General features: G+C 44.7%; 2 protein-coding genes and 1 non-coding gene across 3 annotated transcripts; 2 read left to right on the top strand and 1 right to left on the bottom strand.

Moving 5' to 3' along the window:
- Nucleotides 1-2,097: 2,097 nt before the first annotated feature.
- Nucleotides 2,098-2,171, top strand: TRNAV-CAC (transfer RNA valine (anticodon CAC)). Its single transcript has one exon. It is a non-coding gene; the product is annotated as a tRNA-Val (tRNA).
- A 1,851-nt stretch (nucleotides 2,172-4,022) lies between these two features.
- On the top strand, nucleotides 4,023-7,757 carry LOC123080085 (TPR repeat-containing protein ZIP4). The gene is made up of 5 exons (XM_044502954.1): nucleotides 4,023-5,420; nucleotides 5,508-5,697; nucleotides 5,779-5,811; nucleotides 5,890-6,510; nucleotides 6,619-7,757. Exons 1-5 carry the CDS (start codon nucleotides 4,132-4,134, stop codon nucleotides 7,357-7,359), a joined length of 2,874 nt encoding a protein of 957 aa, XP_044358889.1. The 5' UTR covers nucleotides 4,023-4,131; the 3' UTR covers nucleotides 7,360-7,757.
- On the bottom strand, nucleotides 7,688-13,196 carry LOC123080086 (beta-hexosaminidase 3). The gene is made up of 14 exons (XM_044502955.1): nucleotides 12,739-13,196; nucleotides 12,578-12,652; nucleotides 11,947-11,982; nucleotides 11,749-11,860; nucleotides 11,392-11,462; nucleotides 11,044-11,174; nucleotides 10,720-10,785; nucleotides 10,177-10,277; nucleotides 9,912-9,971; nucleotides 9,785-9,818; nucleotides 9,540-9,638; nucleotides 9,404-9,463; nucleotides 8,920-9,170; nucleotides 7,688-8,000 (listed from the first exon to the last, which is right to left on the bottom strand). Exons 1-14 carry the CDS (start codon nucleotides 13,039-13,041, stop codon nucleotides 7,834-7,836), a joined length of 1,566 nt encoding a protein of 521 aa, XP_044358890.1. The 5' UTR covers nucleotides 13,042-13,196; the 3' UTR covers nucleotides 7,688-7,833.
- Between the last annotated feature and the right edge of the window lie 1,559 nt (nucleotides 13,197-14,755).

Below are 14,755 nucleotides of genomic sequence, written 5' to 3'. Positions count from 1 at the left end.
ACAAAGGGAACAACGTATGTTGTTATGCGGTTTGACCGATAAAGATCTTCGTAGAATATGTAGGAGCCAATATGAGCATCCAGGTTTCACTATTGGTTATTGACCGGAGACGTTTCTCGGTCATGTCTACATAGTTCTTGAACCCGTAGGGTCCGCACGCTTAATGTTCGATGACGATTTGTATTATGAGTTATGTGATTTGATGACCGAAGTTTGTTCGGAGTCCCGGATGAGATCACGGACATGACGAGGAGTATTGAAATGGTCGAGACATAAAGATTGATATATTGGACGATGTTATTCGGACACCGGATGAGTTTCGAGAGGTATCAGACAATTATCGGAGTGCCGAAGGGTTATCGGAACCTCCCGGGGGAACTAATGGGCCTTGATGGGCCTTAGTGGGAAGAGAGGAGGGGCCACTAGGGGCTGCCCCCCCCTTGGGTCCGAATTGGACTAGGGGAAGGGGGCGGTGCCCCCCTTTCCTTCCCTTCCCCCTCTTCCTTCCTTCTTCCCCCTTCCTCCAGGTGGAATCCTAGTAGGACTTGGAGTCCTAGTAGGACTCCCTTCTCCTGGCGCGCCCTACAGGGGCCGGCCGGCCTCCCCCTCCCCTCCTTTATATACGGGGCCAGGGGGGCACCCTAGAACACACAAGTTTCTCTTAACAGTGTGCGGTGCCCCCCTCCACAGTTACACACCTCGGTCATATCGTCGTAGTGCTTAGGCGAAGCCCTGCGCCAGTAACTTCATCATCACCGTCGCCACGCCGTCGTGCTGACGGAACTCTTCCTCGGCCTCAACTGGATCAAGAGTACGAGGGACTACATCGAGCTGAACGTGTGCTGAACGCGGAGGTGCCGTACGTTCGGTGCTTGGATCGGTTGGATCGCGAAGACGTTCGACTACATCAATCGCGTTACTAAACGCTTCCGCTTTCGGTCTACGAGGGTACGTGGACACACTCTCCCCGGTCATTGCTATGCTTCTCCTAGATAGATCTTGCGTGATCGTAGGAATTTTTTTGAAATACTACGTTCCCCAACAGTTGAGAGGTGAAAAAAGAGGGCTTTTACACTCTCACCCGCAAAAAGCATAAAAATACTCATTACCCTGGGACTCTAGGGATCTAGATTAATGCTTGGGCATCCAGAATACACAAAAGATGAACCAACCAGAGGAGACCGAGCACCTGGAGTAATGGGACTCCAGCTACCCGGAGTATGCACAGAGGTTTCCCTCTTCTTCTCAGGTTACTCCGGGCACCCGGACCTTCTGGCATAGGCACTTTGAACCTTGGTTTTACCCTTATTTCGACAAAAGCTAGTGGGGAAGGCAATGTATATGATTGATATGAATTTCTCTACTCCAAAACCTCTTTATAGTGCGACTTTCCTACGACTAAATAAACCAAAAACTTCCGAGCCTTTGGAAATCACCGCCTTTTTAAATACGGGGTCACCGATGTCCGTAGACAATCACTTAGAGTCCAATGTCCTGACTCATGAGATAATCTAGAAAACGACATTAGATCTCACTAATCCTATTGCCATCAACACCAAAACAGTGATTAAGAGACAAATGCACTTTCAACCGGGAACCCATGTCAAATGGCAAGAATCAGGAAAAGTAAAAATACTTCAACCATGTTGTTCTCATGTTTGCTTTCATGTATTCACATGTGACCTGGAAACGTAGATTAATCTTCCTCTACAGCTTGCTTTGATTCTTTGTCGAGCACCTGATAGCATAGATAAATAGAATCCACAGCAGTAAAAATGACAACATGTGGAGATTAAATCAAAAGGGAGTGGGAGGGAGTGCATGAGAGGGAGGAGGCTATTATTTTTCTTCGGAAGCTTCAAAAGCATTGCACAGTTTCGAATAGCTCAACGCTTGCATTTTTATATGATCTTTACATTGTGTTTTTTTTACCGCTTTATATTATGTTTGTATCTTGAAAAAAGGCTAAAGACTGTGTGAAATTGATGTTAACTACTCCCTCCGTCCCATATTGTAAGAGTGTCAAAAAGCGTCTTACATTATGGGACGGAGGGAGTACATGTTTAAAAACAGTACAGCGTGCTTAATGGCCAACAAGTCTGGGTGGTGTAGTTGGTTATCACGTTAGTCTCACACACTAAAGGTCCCCAGTTTGAACCTGGGCTCAGACAATTATACTTTTTTGGAAGTTTTTTTTTTCATTTTTAACACGTTTCTTCCTCCTCTCTTTCTCCCAGATAATGCTTGATTTCCAATTTCTAGCGGCTTTCTCTTCTTTCTACTACCTTTCTCCCGTAAAGAGATATCTGTAGGTCTGTATTTTGAATTCCTAAAAGGTAATCGATGTTAATTTGGTTCGAAATTAACCCACTTCATCACGTTCATTCCATCACATTTATATCAACTAAAAGTAGTAAAATAAATTCGTCACATTTACTGGCCGAACCTCTGTTCACATGCCATTTTGTAAAGCGATCAACATCGCATGGATAATGGGCTTTCGCAGACCATTTAAACAGTCTAGCAGCGACCGGTGTGAGCCGAGCAAATCAGCTATTTTTTTTAAATAATACATTTTTTAATTAATTTTCATAAATATTACGCTGGATAAAAAAAATTCAAAAATAATACACCGTCGGCCCGCTGCAGGCCGACTGGGCCTAGTCGGCCCACAGCAGGCCGATTGGACTCCAGTCGGCCTACAGCTGGCCGACAGGACCCTGTCGGCCAGCTGTAGGCCGACTGGAGCTAATTGGCTCGCTGTGGGCTAATTGTTTTTGCAAAAAAAGTAGGCATAAAAATATATGTTTAAAAAAATGTTAATTATATAATTAAAAAATATTAAACGTGTATAAAAAAATGTTCCTGATGTATACAAAAAATGTACAATATATATGCAAAAAGTTGACATAAAAAATACGTTTTAAAAAGTGTTAAGCATGTATTTAAAAATTGTTAAATGTGTGTATAAAAATGTTCCTTATTTATACAAAAAATATAGAATGTGTATGAAAAAAAGTTGACACCAAAAAAATATGTTTGAAAAAAATGTTAATCATGTATTTGAAAAAATGTTCCTTATCTATACAAAAAATATAAAATGTGTATGAAAAAAAGTTGACACCAAAAAAATATGTTTGAAGAAAATGTTAATCATGTATTTGAAAAAATGTTCAACGAGTACACAAAAATGTTTCATGTATTGGAATGAAAGGTTAAACGTGTATAAAAAAATGTTCCAGCTCCGGATCCGGTATGGGAGCATCACAGACGTAAGTATGATTGGTTGCTCTTTTTGTATGGAACTGGAACATTTTTTTCGAACATATTTTTTTGGTGTCAACTTTTTTCATACACATTCTATATTTTTTGAATAGATAAGAAACATTTTTTATACACACATTTAACAATTTTTAATCATGTATTTGAAAAAATGTCAACTTTTCAAACATATTATTTTGGTGTCAACTTTTTTTCATACACATTCTATATTTTTTGTATAAATAAGGAACATTTTTATACACACATTTAACAATTTTTAAATACATGCTTAACACTTTTTAAAACATATTTTTTATGTCAACTTTTTTGCATATATATTGTACATTTTTTGTATACATCAGGAATATTGTTTTATACATGTTTAACATTTTTTAATTACATAATTAACATTTTTTTAAACATAATTTTTTATGCCTTTTTTTTGCAAAAACAATTAGCCCAGAGCGAGCTAATTAGCTCCACTGACCCAATCAGCCCACAGTGGGCCGACAGGGGCCAGGCCGACTGGAGTTCAATCGGCCTGCTGTGGGCCGACTAGGCCCAGTCGGCCTGCAGCGGGCCGACGGTGTATTATTTTTGAAAAAAAAATTACCCAGCGTAATATTTATGAAAATTAATAAAAAAATGTATTATTTTAAAAAATAGCAGCAAATCATGCAGTACATTTGATCCAATACAAGCAGAAGAGCTGTCACAAACGGGGGCACGGTAAAAGCAATTCAAATTTCGTGCGCTTCCTCCTCCCGTTCCCGAACCCTCCCCCCAATTCCCCGTTCCCCACGCCCCGCCGCGCCGCTTCCCGCCCAAATCCGCCCGATCCCGGCCGCCGGAACCCTAGCCCGCGCCGCCATGATGATCTCCGAGCTCTCCCCGGAGTACCACCGCCCGCCGCCGCACGCCGCGCACCTCACCGACCTCGCGCGGGTCGTCGCGGACGTCGAGCGGTACGACGCCCCCGACCCCTCCCCCCCGGAGAAGCTCGCCGCCGACTTCCGCCGCGTGCTCACCAACCTCGGCTCCGCCGCCTCGTCCCTCACCGACCCCTGCAGGCTCCAGATATGGAAGCTCGCCACCCGCCTCTGGAACGCCGTCGTCGACCGCGCCAACTCCGCCGCGCTGGCCCGGGGCCCCTCCGCGCGCGCCGCCGAGGCGGAGATCAGGCAGGCGGCGCCGGAGATCCTCCTCCTCGCCGGCTGCCCCGACGAGGTCCCCCTCGCCGCCGCCAAGGCCGCCTCCTTCTTCCTCCGCGCCGGCCAGGAGTGGCTCGACCTCGGCCGCGTCGACCTCGCCACCGCCTGCTTCGAGAAGGCCACGCCGCTCGTCTCCGCCCCCGCCGCGGAGGAGGAGCGGGACGTCCTGCTCGGCCTCAACCTCGCGCGGGCGCGCGCCGCGTCCGACGCGGGCGATCAGTCCCTCGCCGTCGCGCTGCTCGGCCGCTCCAAGCCCCTCGCGTCCGCGTCCCCCAAGGGGACCAGATCCCTCGCCGAGGGCTACCTGTCCGTCGGCGAGGCCGCGCTCTCCGCGAAACCCTCTGATCCCGCCGTTGGAGCGTCCAGCCTCATCACCGAGGCGCTAGATCTCTTCGAGAAGCTGCCCTCCCCCTCCCCCTCCAGCGCCAGTCCCAAGACCCCGAATCTCCAGCAGCAAAAGGGTCGATGCCTCCGCTACCTTGCCCTCGAGCGTCTCGAAGCCAAGGACCACGAGGGCGTCCTGCGTTGTGTCCAGGTCTCCAGGGCTTCAGTGGGGCAGGCGAACGAGCACCCGAGCATGGGGTTCATGGCCCTGCACGCGTGGCTTGGTACCGGGAACTTGGCGGAGGCCGAGAGGGAGCTCGAGAGAATCATGGCCAACGCCAACGCACCAGAGAATGTATGCGTGGGGGCAGCTGAGGTGTACCTTGCCTCCGCGGGGTCTGAGGCTGCACGCAAGGTGCTCGTTGCGCTTGCTGCACGTTGCCGCGCAGGAGGTGCAGCTGCTGCTGTGAGAGTGGTGACCACGGTGGTTGATGGTGGTATCGGTAGCCCTGGGCGCGCAAGGGCAATCGGTGAGCTCGTGTCAGATGAGAGGGTGGTCGCACTGTTCGATGGCCCGGCCAACACCAGTCACCGTAGAGCAATGCATACACTGCTCTGGAACTGGTCTGCACTCTCTTACACAAGTAATTTTACAGCATTTTCATGTACATGTGATTTCTTGCTGAGGCTGACATTTGGAATTTGGGACAGCGGGTTTGAGCATTTCAATGCTAAGAACTACGATATATGTGCGGACTTGTTTGAGACATCGATGCTTTATCTATCCCGTGAAGACGGAAGCAGAGTCCGGCGAGCACAGTGCCTCCGAGTCCTTGCCGTTTGCTATCTAGCCCTTAAACGTCTGGATCGAGCACATGAGTTTGTCAATGAGGCTGACAAGGTATTGATCCCTCTCCTCATCACTTCATTAAATAATCTTGCCTATTGCTTCTTACGATTGGCTCAAAATGTATATCTGTAGGTGGAACACAATGCCCACTGTGCCTTTATGAAGGTAATAAATATACATGTTAATTGTTCAGGGGTCTCATTTAACTCTGGTATTGTTTGCTAACCCAGAAGAATTGTGTAGATCAAAATTCATCTTCAGAAGAACGACGAGGACGAGGCTATCAAGCAGATAAAAACCATGATGGGTTGCATTGACTTCAATCCCTCGTCCCTAATGCTCACAACTCATGAGGCTATTGCCTGCAAGGCTGTCCGGGTAGCAGTTGCTTCATTGACCTTCCTTCTTGGTCTCTATTCTCCCGGAAAGCCTATGCCAGAGCGTGAGGTTACTGTCCTCCGCACTCTTATTGAGCTCCTCCGTCGTGAGCAAGGTACTGAGGATGAGATTCTGAAGTACTCGAGACGTGCCAAGCTACGGATGTCTGACCTTGGCGTGGAAGACTTTTTCGGCAATGGACCTGTTGGGACGCGTGAACTGAACTGGTTTGCAGGCAATTGCTGGAATATGGGTAGAAGGGTGGCAAAGGAGCAGAAGTATGATCTTAGTGCTGAGTTCTTTGAGCTTGCAGCAGAGTTCTTTGGTGGTGCAAGTAATGATGAGGGTGATGGAAATCGCCCCACACTTTGCAAAGCGTTAATCATGAGTGTCACTTCCATGCTTCAAGCTGAGGAGCTAAACAATTCTCCCTTGTCGGATTCTGATGTTAAAAAAGGTGTTGAGATGCTCAGCAGAGCTGGCAAGGTAAACATGGGGTTTGACAAATACCAAAATTTACTACCCCTTTGTGTATGATCTAAAGTGGTTCAGTTTTCTCTACTATTATTCTGATTCAGTTCTATTGATGTGCAGCTATTACCTTCAATCTGGCCCTCGGTTTCAGTCGCCTCTGATCAGGCTGAGGCCAACAACTTTATGTTTCTTCATACCTTCTACTCCTACCAACTCCTTGACAGGATGGACACCAGCGCACATCCTCAGCAGCTCCAACTAGTCAAGAACTTTGCTTCCTCTAAAGCATGCACGCCGTCCCATCTTCTCAAACTTGGAAAAGCTGCTTCTGAAGGCACCCCACCAAACCTTCTAGTTGCTGAATTTTCCCTGAAGGCTAGCATCAAGACCGCCCTTGCTTCTCACTCCCCAAACTACAGGGTAATCAGTGCTGCCCTCAGGAACCTAGCCTGCCTTGCTGGCTTGCAAGACTTAAGTGGTAGCAAGAGTGATGCAGTGTATGATGTATATCGACAAGCCTACCAGATCATGGTTGGACTGAGAGATGGTGAATATCCATGTGAGGAAGGGCAGTGGCTTGCAGTGACTGCCTGGAACAAGTCATATTTGGCTAGGCGGCTTAATCAAGCTTCAGTTGGTATAAAATGGATGAAGATGGGATTAGATCTCTCTCGGCATGTTGAGAGCATGAAGCAGTATACAGCAGACATGGAGCAATGCCTTGAGTACTTCCAGAAATTGTTTCATAGTGAAGCTGGTGAACATGCTTTGCTCGGAAAAAACCCTGATGAATGTAGTCAGCAAGAGGGGGCACCAAGCACAAGTATGTCTGGTAGCATGTCTCAGCCTGTCTTAGTATAGTATAGATGCTTCTAAATGGGGCAGTTCACAACCATAAATAGATCATCGAGTTATGTACTTGAGTGGTTGCATATGACATGCCAAATATTGTCAGATTTACATCTCTAGTAAGTATGTGGATTCTTTGTCGATAGTAACCATGTCTGTGAATTTAATGCATGCTGATGTGTAGGAGAGATCTGATTGTTTGTAATACAGCAACATTAATTTGGGAACCTACTGGATTTGTTCAGGCAACCTTTATGTCCATTTTCTGTCAGATTTGACTAATCTCCTGATGTCCCTATCATTCAAACTATTATAGTGGAAAACTGGAGAGGGGCAGAAATACATAAAGAAGAGAGTAAGGACTCACTGAAACCTTCTATAGTCTACACAACCATATAACTACTTCAGATTCATAATGCTGAGCTAACACTTGTGAAATGACGTGTATCCTCTTTGAATGCTACTTCCAGTTTTGCTATGAATATCCTATTGCCTTACACAGGGACCAGGTTCATATGGTGCTGTACGACCATTGCCAGCTAATGGTGCAGCAGCTACCCCTCTCTGATTCAGCAAACACCTGAAGCGTGACAGTCTTGATGTGGCTGACCTGGTGTCTTCAGCAATCTGCTCAAGTGGACTCCACAGTCTCTCTTCAAGCCAAAACAGTTTGAAGTATATTGGTGAGTCAAAATATGTCATAGAGCAGTCGCAAAAAAAAATGTCATAGAGAAGGCACTGCATTCATGCATCTAATGATGAATAATATTAACAGCACAGAAAAGGAATATCAGAATCGACAAGATTGCATATAGGTTCTGCTTCTGTAGCTGTAAAGCATGCTCTTAAGGGGGTGTTTGGTTCAGAAGTCCTAGGACTTTTTCTAGTCCCAGGGACTAATCAAAAAAGACTCTAGTAGAGTCTTTTTCTAGTCCCTGTAGAAAAAGTCCCTCCCGTTTGGTTCCTAGGGACTTTTTAGGGACTTTTTCTAGTCTCTAGGACTAAAAAGTCCCTGAACCAAACACCCCCTAAGTAAGATGCCGATATATAGGGTATAGCAAGAGGAATTTTGTTATGAGCATTCATGAGGAATTAGGATGCCAGCCCTCCCAATGGAAAAGTGTGAATGCAATCATCTTTAACTGCTCAGCAATGTGCTAAACTATTTATGCCCTCGATAATTGATGCCGTGCTTGGGTTTTCTCTTCATAAGCATGGAACAGACCTGAGCATTGCACACTTAGCTGATATATTCAATTGCACTATATGGGAATAGGAATATTACACGTTTCTGAGTGTGCTCAATTTTTTCATTCAGACATCCATCGCGTGTGCATATGCAGAGAGGAAGCTATCATTCCAAGTATACCATTATATTGCATCAACATAACCGATTTGAATATGTCTAATCAGGCGACATGGTATAGTGTCCCTTTAATCATGAAGGAATGCAATGTAGTTGATCATATCATATAACTAACTAAGATAATGTTTTGATAACACAATGCATGCTCTGAGTTCGAAACATTTCAAGGCATAGATTATGAATCTGAAACTATTTGTATTACTTACCTGCAGCTGCTGCAGCACGTGGCCAAATAGTTTGTTCAATATCTGATGCATCGATTTGCTCTCCCCACATGCAAACCTCACCACCAATAACCAACCGTTGCTGTTCTGTGTTGTTGATTCCTTTCAGGGGTTCATTCAGGTAAAATCCTTCCCATGTGGCATCCAAGTGATCTAGGTACCACTTATCCTGGTTGCTTACTATGCATCTCAGCCCTGCAGCAACCACTTTTGGTGCTACATCCCCCCCAAGCCTGTTAATTTATGAGCATATGGGTTGTTAGTTACTGACACCAGCAACAAGTGTCTGAGATGCTATATCTTACTTTACTGTGAGCATAAATGTCAAGAATAATGATAAGCTTGTAAATGAGTCTAATTCCATTTTAAGTCCTACAGTACATTGAAGATTCATCACTGATTCTTTGTGCATGCATGTATTATTCTACAGTTTCCAACAGAGCCCTTTTCATGATTGAGGAAGTACCAGTTATGCACCACGGTTTTACGGTCCAACTTATCTCCGAAGTTGTTAAACGTTTCTTCCCTGCAAACATGGAATGGTGTCTGTTAAGGGTTAAGAATTCTATCGACCCTGTGAAATTTTCAACTAATAGGTATACCAGTTAATGACTTCGTATCCATGTGATATTGCTATCTTTTGGGCTCTCAACACAAAATATCTGTATGCGTCTGACACATTCATGTGGTTATTATTCAACCTGTGTGCCATGAAAAGGATGATCATTAGATTAACTGGCTGATACAAAAAAAAATGACTGATTTGCTTTTGCGTTGATAACATGGTATGGAAGCACATCAGGCAAAGTTATCGATTTTGAGTTCTCTTATGTTGATAAGAATGTACCATTCCTTAATGTGGGGTGTTTCAGTCCAGCAGCCTGAAATTCAAAGGAAAAGATAAAATGGAGTTAATCTATAGGTTCACTGTTCAGTAATACTATGAAAACTGTAAAAGCAATGCTTCGTCTTACTTGTATTGACTTCATCACCTCCTAAGTGGACAAATTTGAATTTGAAAACCTTGCTAAAATCTGAAAGAAAAGAGTTAAGAATCCATTTAGACTGTTGACTAATATTTGCCAATAGCTACTGAATCTAGATAATGTAACCACTATATATTATGTGCATTGGTCACTGGTTTCTTTTGGAACACACCCTCCGGATAAATGGTCTTTTGAATAAACAAATGAAGAACCTAACTCCACTGTTGCCAACAAAACTAGTATGATTCATCACCTGAAAGAATACCATCAATAACTTTGAAGGTAAAGTTGTTACTGACATCAAGCGGTTCTCTGCAGCTATCTGATGGCCACAATTCTGGGTAGCCAACACCCCTGAAAAAGTGCAACATCTACAACTTTCAGCCATGCTTATTGCTATGCAGACTATATAAATTAAGTTGCACATTTGAACTCCAATAAGGCATCTTGACTCTACGCTCACTGGATAAAATGTGCCTTTTTGCTACAGAAGACATCACGGAATTGTGGACTGTATGCAAGTCAAGGTTGGTTCCTTAGCTTTGCAGATACAAAGTTTATAATTGTTTGCGGGGCATTAGGAAGCCAGCATTTTCAAACCCGCTGTGTCTTCTAAACACTAATGTGAAATATTTTAATTGGTCTGACGTGTTCTAGCAACAGTCATGATTTTGTAATGTACATGAGCAAATTATCAATTTAGAGTATGATCCAGCAAATGCCAACCAATTGAAGCGCATGGGAGTCAATCTTGCCTATTTTCAATATACATTACTGACAGAGTGGAATGTCTTACCATGAGCGAGCATGCCCAGGAACATCAATCTCGGCCAAGACATTTACACCTCTTTTTTCAGCATATCTGCAAAGTTATGGATTAGCTATATTATTTCTAGTGTCATAGCTTCATAACTGCGTATCTAGCTATGTGCGTATCTAAGTTAGTAGATAATGGAATCTATTATCTATGCCATTTCTTCATGCTGCAGTATTTACACTGTAAGTGCAGATGTGAATTACGATTGTAAGAAAATACACCTGTTAGCTTTCTTTGCTGTGATATAAACAAATTTCAAGCCAAGAATTGTAATATGAATATGGAAATGAAAACAAAACACACCGTACGATGTCGATGGCATCAGGCATTGTGTATCTCTCAGAATAAGAGTATGAACCGTTCCACAGTTTTGGGTATGAAGGTATTTCAATCGGAAATGACTGCTCATCCACGATATGCCAATGGAGAACGTTCTGCATGACGATAGAGTAAGAGTGCATGGTATCATAATGAAAACTAATGTGGAGAAAACATAAACGCAATGATATTTTGAAGTCTCATGCAACTTATCAGTCACGCAATTACTCCCTCTGTACCCAAATACTTGTAGTTGGGGGAACTTGTACTAGTTTCCCCCAACTACAAGTATTTCGGTACAGAGGAGTAGTATTAAATGGTCATCAGACCTACCAGTTTACTGTATGTCATTGCATCAATCACTCCTTTAATTGTCGCGAGAGGAAGATAATGCCTTGAGGTATCTGCACGCGTCCAAACACAAGTTAGTATTGATAATCAGCAGTGCAATAATCATGAGCAGGATGGGCGTATTAATAAGATTTAACATATAGAAGCCTATGAGAGAATTTTGGCATAGAACTGAGTTTTTTTATGTGGCTGCTCATTTAAAAAAATTCCTTCAATAAAAAGAAATAATTTCAAGGTTCTGCTTCTTTTTTTGAACGAAAACAAGGTTCTGCTTCTAGTTAATGGAATACAATAACTGCTTGTAGGGCGAAAGTTAGATAATATCACACTGTATCTCACCAATAAGAAGGCCTCGGTAAGGAAATCTGGGCGCATCACTAATCATCCACGGAGCTGAGTTGAGTCCAATAATCCTTGATGTGAACTCAAAGTGACACAGTTGGCTAAATGTCTGCATTCACAAATAATTTACTGTTGGATCACCTCAAAGAAGATTTAGTTTAGTGTCCAGAAAATCATACTGGAGTAGTAAGTTACCTGTAAGGCGTGAAGTGCTCCAAAAACTGTTTGAGCCTACAAAATATTGCAAAGGTGGCATCAATTATTTTTATGAATCGTATCATGCTATTTGCGTCGGCTTGCATCTTTCATAAGTTTGAACACATCATTCATTCCATAAGCTGAAGAACATGCAGGGCATTACCAATACTAGCAATTATTTGTTGGTAACCAGGTTACAGCATTATGCATGTCACAAGAGATGCTGGAATGCGGTGAAGCACAAAAGAGAAAACTACCTTCATGCCTTGTGATATACTCCGTATTATGTAATAACTTGCCTATTCAAATTCTATTGAAGCATTGTGTATGTAGCAACTGGGTTTTATCTTCATCGAAAAAGCAACTGGGTTATGTTTTGCAAAGTAAGCATGTTTAAAATACTGCTAGTAGCATGCAACTCTATGCCACATCTGAAGTCTGTTGTTTGTGTATAGAACAGTAACTGTATGGTTTATTTCTCTGTAGGCAGGATACTCTGTCAGGCAATTATCACAGAGAAGAGAGGAGTTGCAGTAACTAGAAGTAAAGCAACCAAGTAAGTTCTGATGTCTTTCCAGAGCATCATATTAGGAATTTTCACAAGATGAAGCAATCAGCTTTCACTGACCTCAATCTGCGCATGCAGTGGCTCTCCTATTGTGGGAACAGTCAGGTTGTATGACTCGTCTACCTCAAAGCCGAGCTGCAGAGGATGAACAGCAACAGAGTCAGACATCTGCAGTTAGTAAGGGAACTCGCAGTTCATGAGATGAAATGAGAGCAGGTTACCTCATCTTGTGTCGAAAGAACGACGATATTAACACCGGTAAGCAGGGAGGAGCTTGGGTTTGCACCGTCAGCGTTGTGGTTCAGCTTCATCAAATCAAGCATCCTCTGGAAGGCGTCCTTGAGGATCGCCTTGCCGTCGGAATACTTGCTTCCCGCCATCGACATGGTGGCGTTGTTGCTGACGTAGAGCCTCTGCGTCCCGTGGGACACCGTCTTGGGCATCGGCCACAGGTCGACGTGGTCAGCAGCTGTGCAGGATCCAATTGCCAGGAACGCGAGGAGGAGCCGCAGAGCTGGCGCCATCTTCGCGAAGGGAACAGATGATGATGCGGCAACTAGTGGAAGCGCGAGGCGAGTAGAAAACCCTCCATTTTTGCTGTCTCACTTTTGGAAGAGAATGACCATGAGAGTTTGTGCTGGGCTGCTATCTTGGGACAGGGACGAGTGACGAGGAGGTAGAGGAGGAGGAGCGTGAGGCGGGGAGGGTAAATGAAGAGCGGGTGAGAGTGGCGTGGAGAGTGGTTAGATGGAGGGAGGAAATGGCATGGGCAGGTCCGGCGCACATTGCATTTGGTGACCCAAAACAGGTACGGACGGCCTGGCAAGTAGCACGGCTAATTTTGGTACGGATGGCCGGGCGAGGAGAGCTCACCTGCTCCCCTATGTATATATAGCTTGGAGGAATCAGGTTTGTGAAAGCAGGCTTCCAAATTTCATTTCAAGTGTTCTGTAGTAATTTGTTGCTGTTGTCATGTCATGCTGATTCTACATTTTTTTATATTTAGCGTGCCGTGCTTATGTTCATCTTCTGTGAAATGTGGACATATATCTGATTATTCTTTGGTTGGCTGTATGGCAGGTTCCATCCGTTTTTGCTTGGATTTGGCAAATTGGGGGGAGCACGCCGGATGCGGTCAGTGTGAGAAGAGGGAGAGGGAGAGGGAGAGGGAGAGGGAGAGGGGGGCCGTTGGGGTAGGTCAGGCATGCTGCTGCCATTGGGCGTTCACGCTGTCTGTCACTCGTGGTCATGGTGCCGCGCTTTCAGATTCAGAGCGAGTCATGGCTTGTTGGCCTTCCTCCGACCTCCGGTCCAATCTGGTCTGGTAGCTGTGACTCGACGCCGACGGCAACAGGATTGAGAAACAAACCAAGGAAACGGTAGGAAGTGGTATGAAAGTTTTGAGTTTGTTTGTTTCACTCAGCTGCTGGTGCGTAACGCGGCAGGTGTCTCGTTGAAGTCCAAGTGTGATGGTGCACGAGGTTGCGTCAGGCCGTCCAGGCTGCTCTTGCACAAAATAAAGAGGCCGGTTGGCACACTTGTCTTGCGCTCAGCTGCAGCCCAGTTTTGTTTTGCTGGGCCGGATATCGTCAAAACGGGGTTTTACTTTTTTATAAAAGGGTGAATTTTATTGGCTCAAAATGGAGCATCAAAAGGATACAATCACAATGAGCACATGCCTGACCTCTGCATAGTTAGAATGCACATAGCAAACACGAACGCACGTGTATAAAAAATACGCTAGCAAATAGTAAAGTCATATAAGAGCAAACCTATGGTAGGTGAGTAAAAAAAACCCAAAGCATCTAATCTGTGATTAGCAAACAATAGAAACAACCATATCCGCTCCTGCCAGTTGTCGCTGCCCCAACCCCTAGCCACCTTCGGCAGATGGGCCTGCTGCAATCGCGGCCGAGATCGGCGGTAGTGGCGGCGAGAGAGTGGCCGCAAAGAGGTTCTCGGGTGGACCTGGTGCCGCCTTGGGGAATGGCACGGAATCGGTCTATGTTTGTTGCCAAGATGGTTTTTACTGGACCACAACATCGAGCTCGGTCTTTGACACAATGTTACCTAGTCTTCGAGATGTCGTTAAAGAGGGGAAGGACTAGATAAGGGGCACCCCTTCAGGACAACTGTAGTAATCACTATTCTGGGCCTGGAGCATGACAAGTGGTGTGCTTAGACGTTGCCATGTGTCACGCGCTGAGCGCTCTCTCTGGATTTCTTTTTTTTCCTTTT

Source organism: Triticum aestivum, chromosome 3D (assembly GCF_018294505.1).
Source record: "Triticum aestivum cultivar Chinese Spring chromosome 3D, IWGSC CS RefSeq v2.1, whole genome shotgun sequence".
Taxonomy (NCBI): domain Eukaryota; kingdom Viridiplantae; phylum Streptophyta; class Magnoliopsida; order Poales; family Poaceae; genus Triticum; species Triticum aestivum.
This window is presented reverse-complemented; position numbering and strand designations above follow the sequence as displayed.

Coding starts and splice junctions, on each gene's coding strand:
- LOC123080086 (XM_044502955.1), bottom strand. CDS start 13,041: ATGGCGCCAGCTCTGCGGCTCCTCCTCGCGTTCCTGGCAATTGGATCC. Junction 11,175..11,391: donor CAATGACATACAGTAAACTG/GTAGGTCTGATG, acceptor ATCGTCATGCAG/AACGTTCTCCATTGGCATAT. Junction 9,171..9,403: donor AAAACCGTGGTGCATAACTG/GTACTTCCTCAA, acceptor ATAAATTAACAG/GCTTGGGGGGGATGTAGCAC.
- LOC123080085 (XM_044502954.1), top strand. CDS start 4,132: ATGATGATCTCCGAGCTCTCCCCGGAGTACCACCGCCCGCCGCCGCAC. Junction 5,698..5,778: donor TTGTCAATGAGGCTGACAAG/GTATTGATCCCT, acceptor GTATATCTGTAG/GTGGAACACAATGCCCACTG. Junction 5,812..5,889: donor CCCACTGTGCCTTTATGAAG/GTAATAAATATA, acceptor AGAATTGTGTAG/ATCAAAATTCATCTTCAGAA.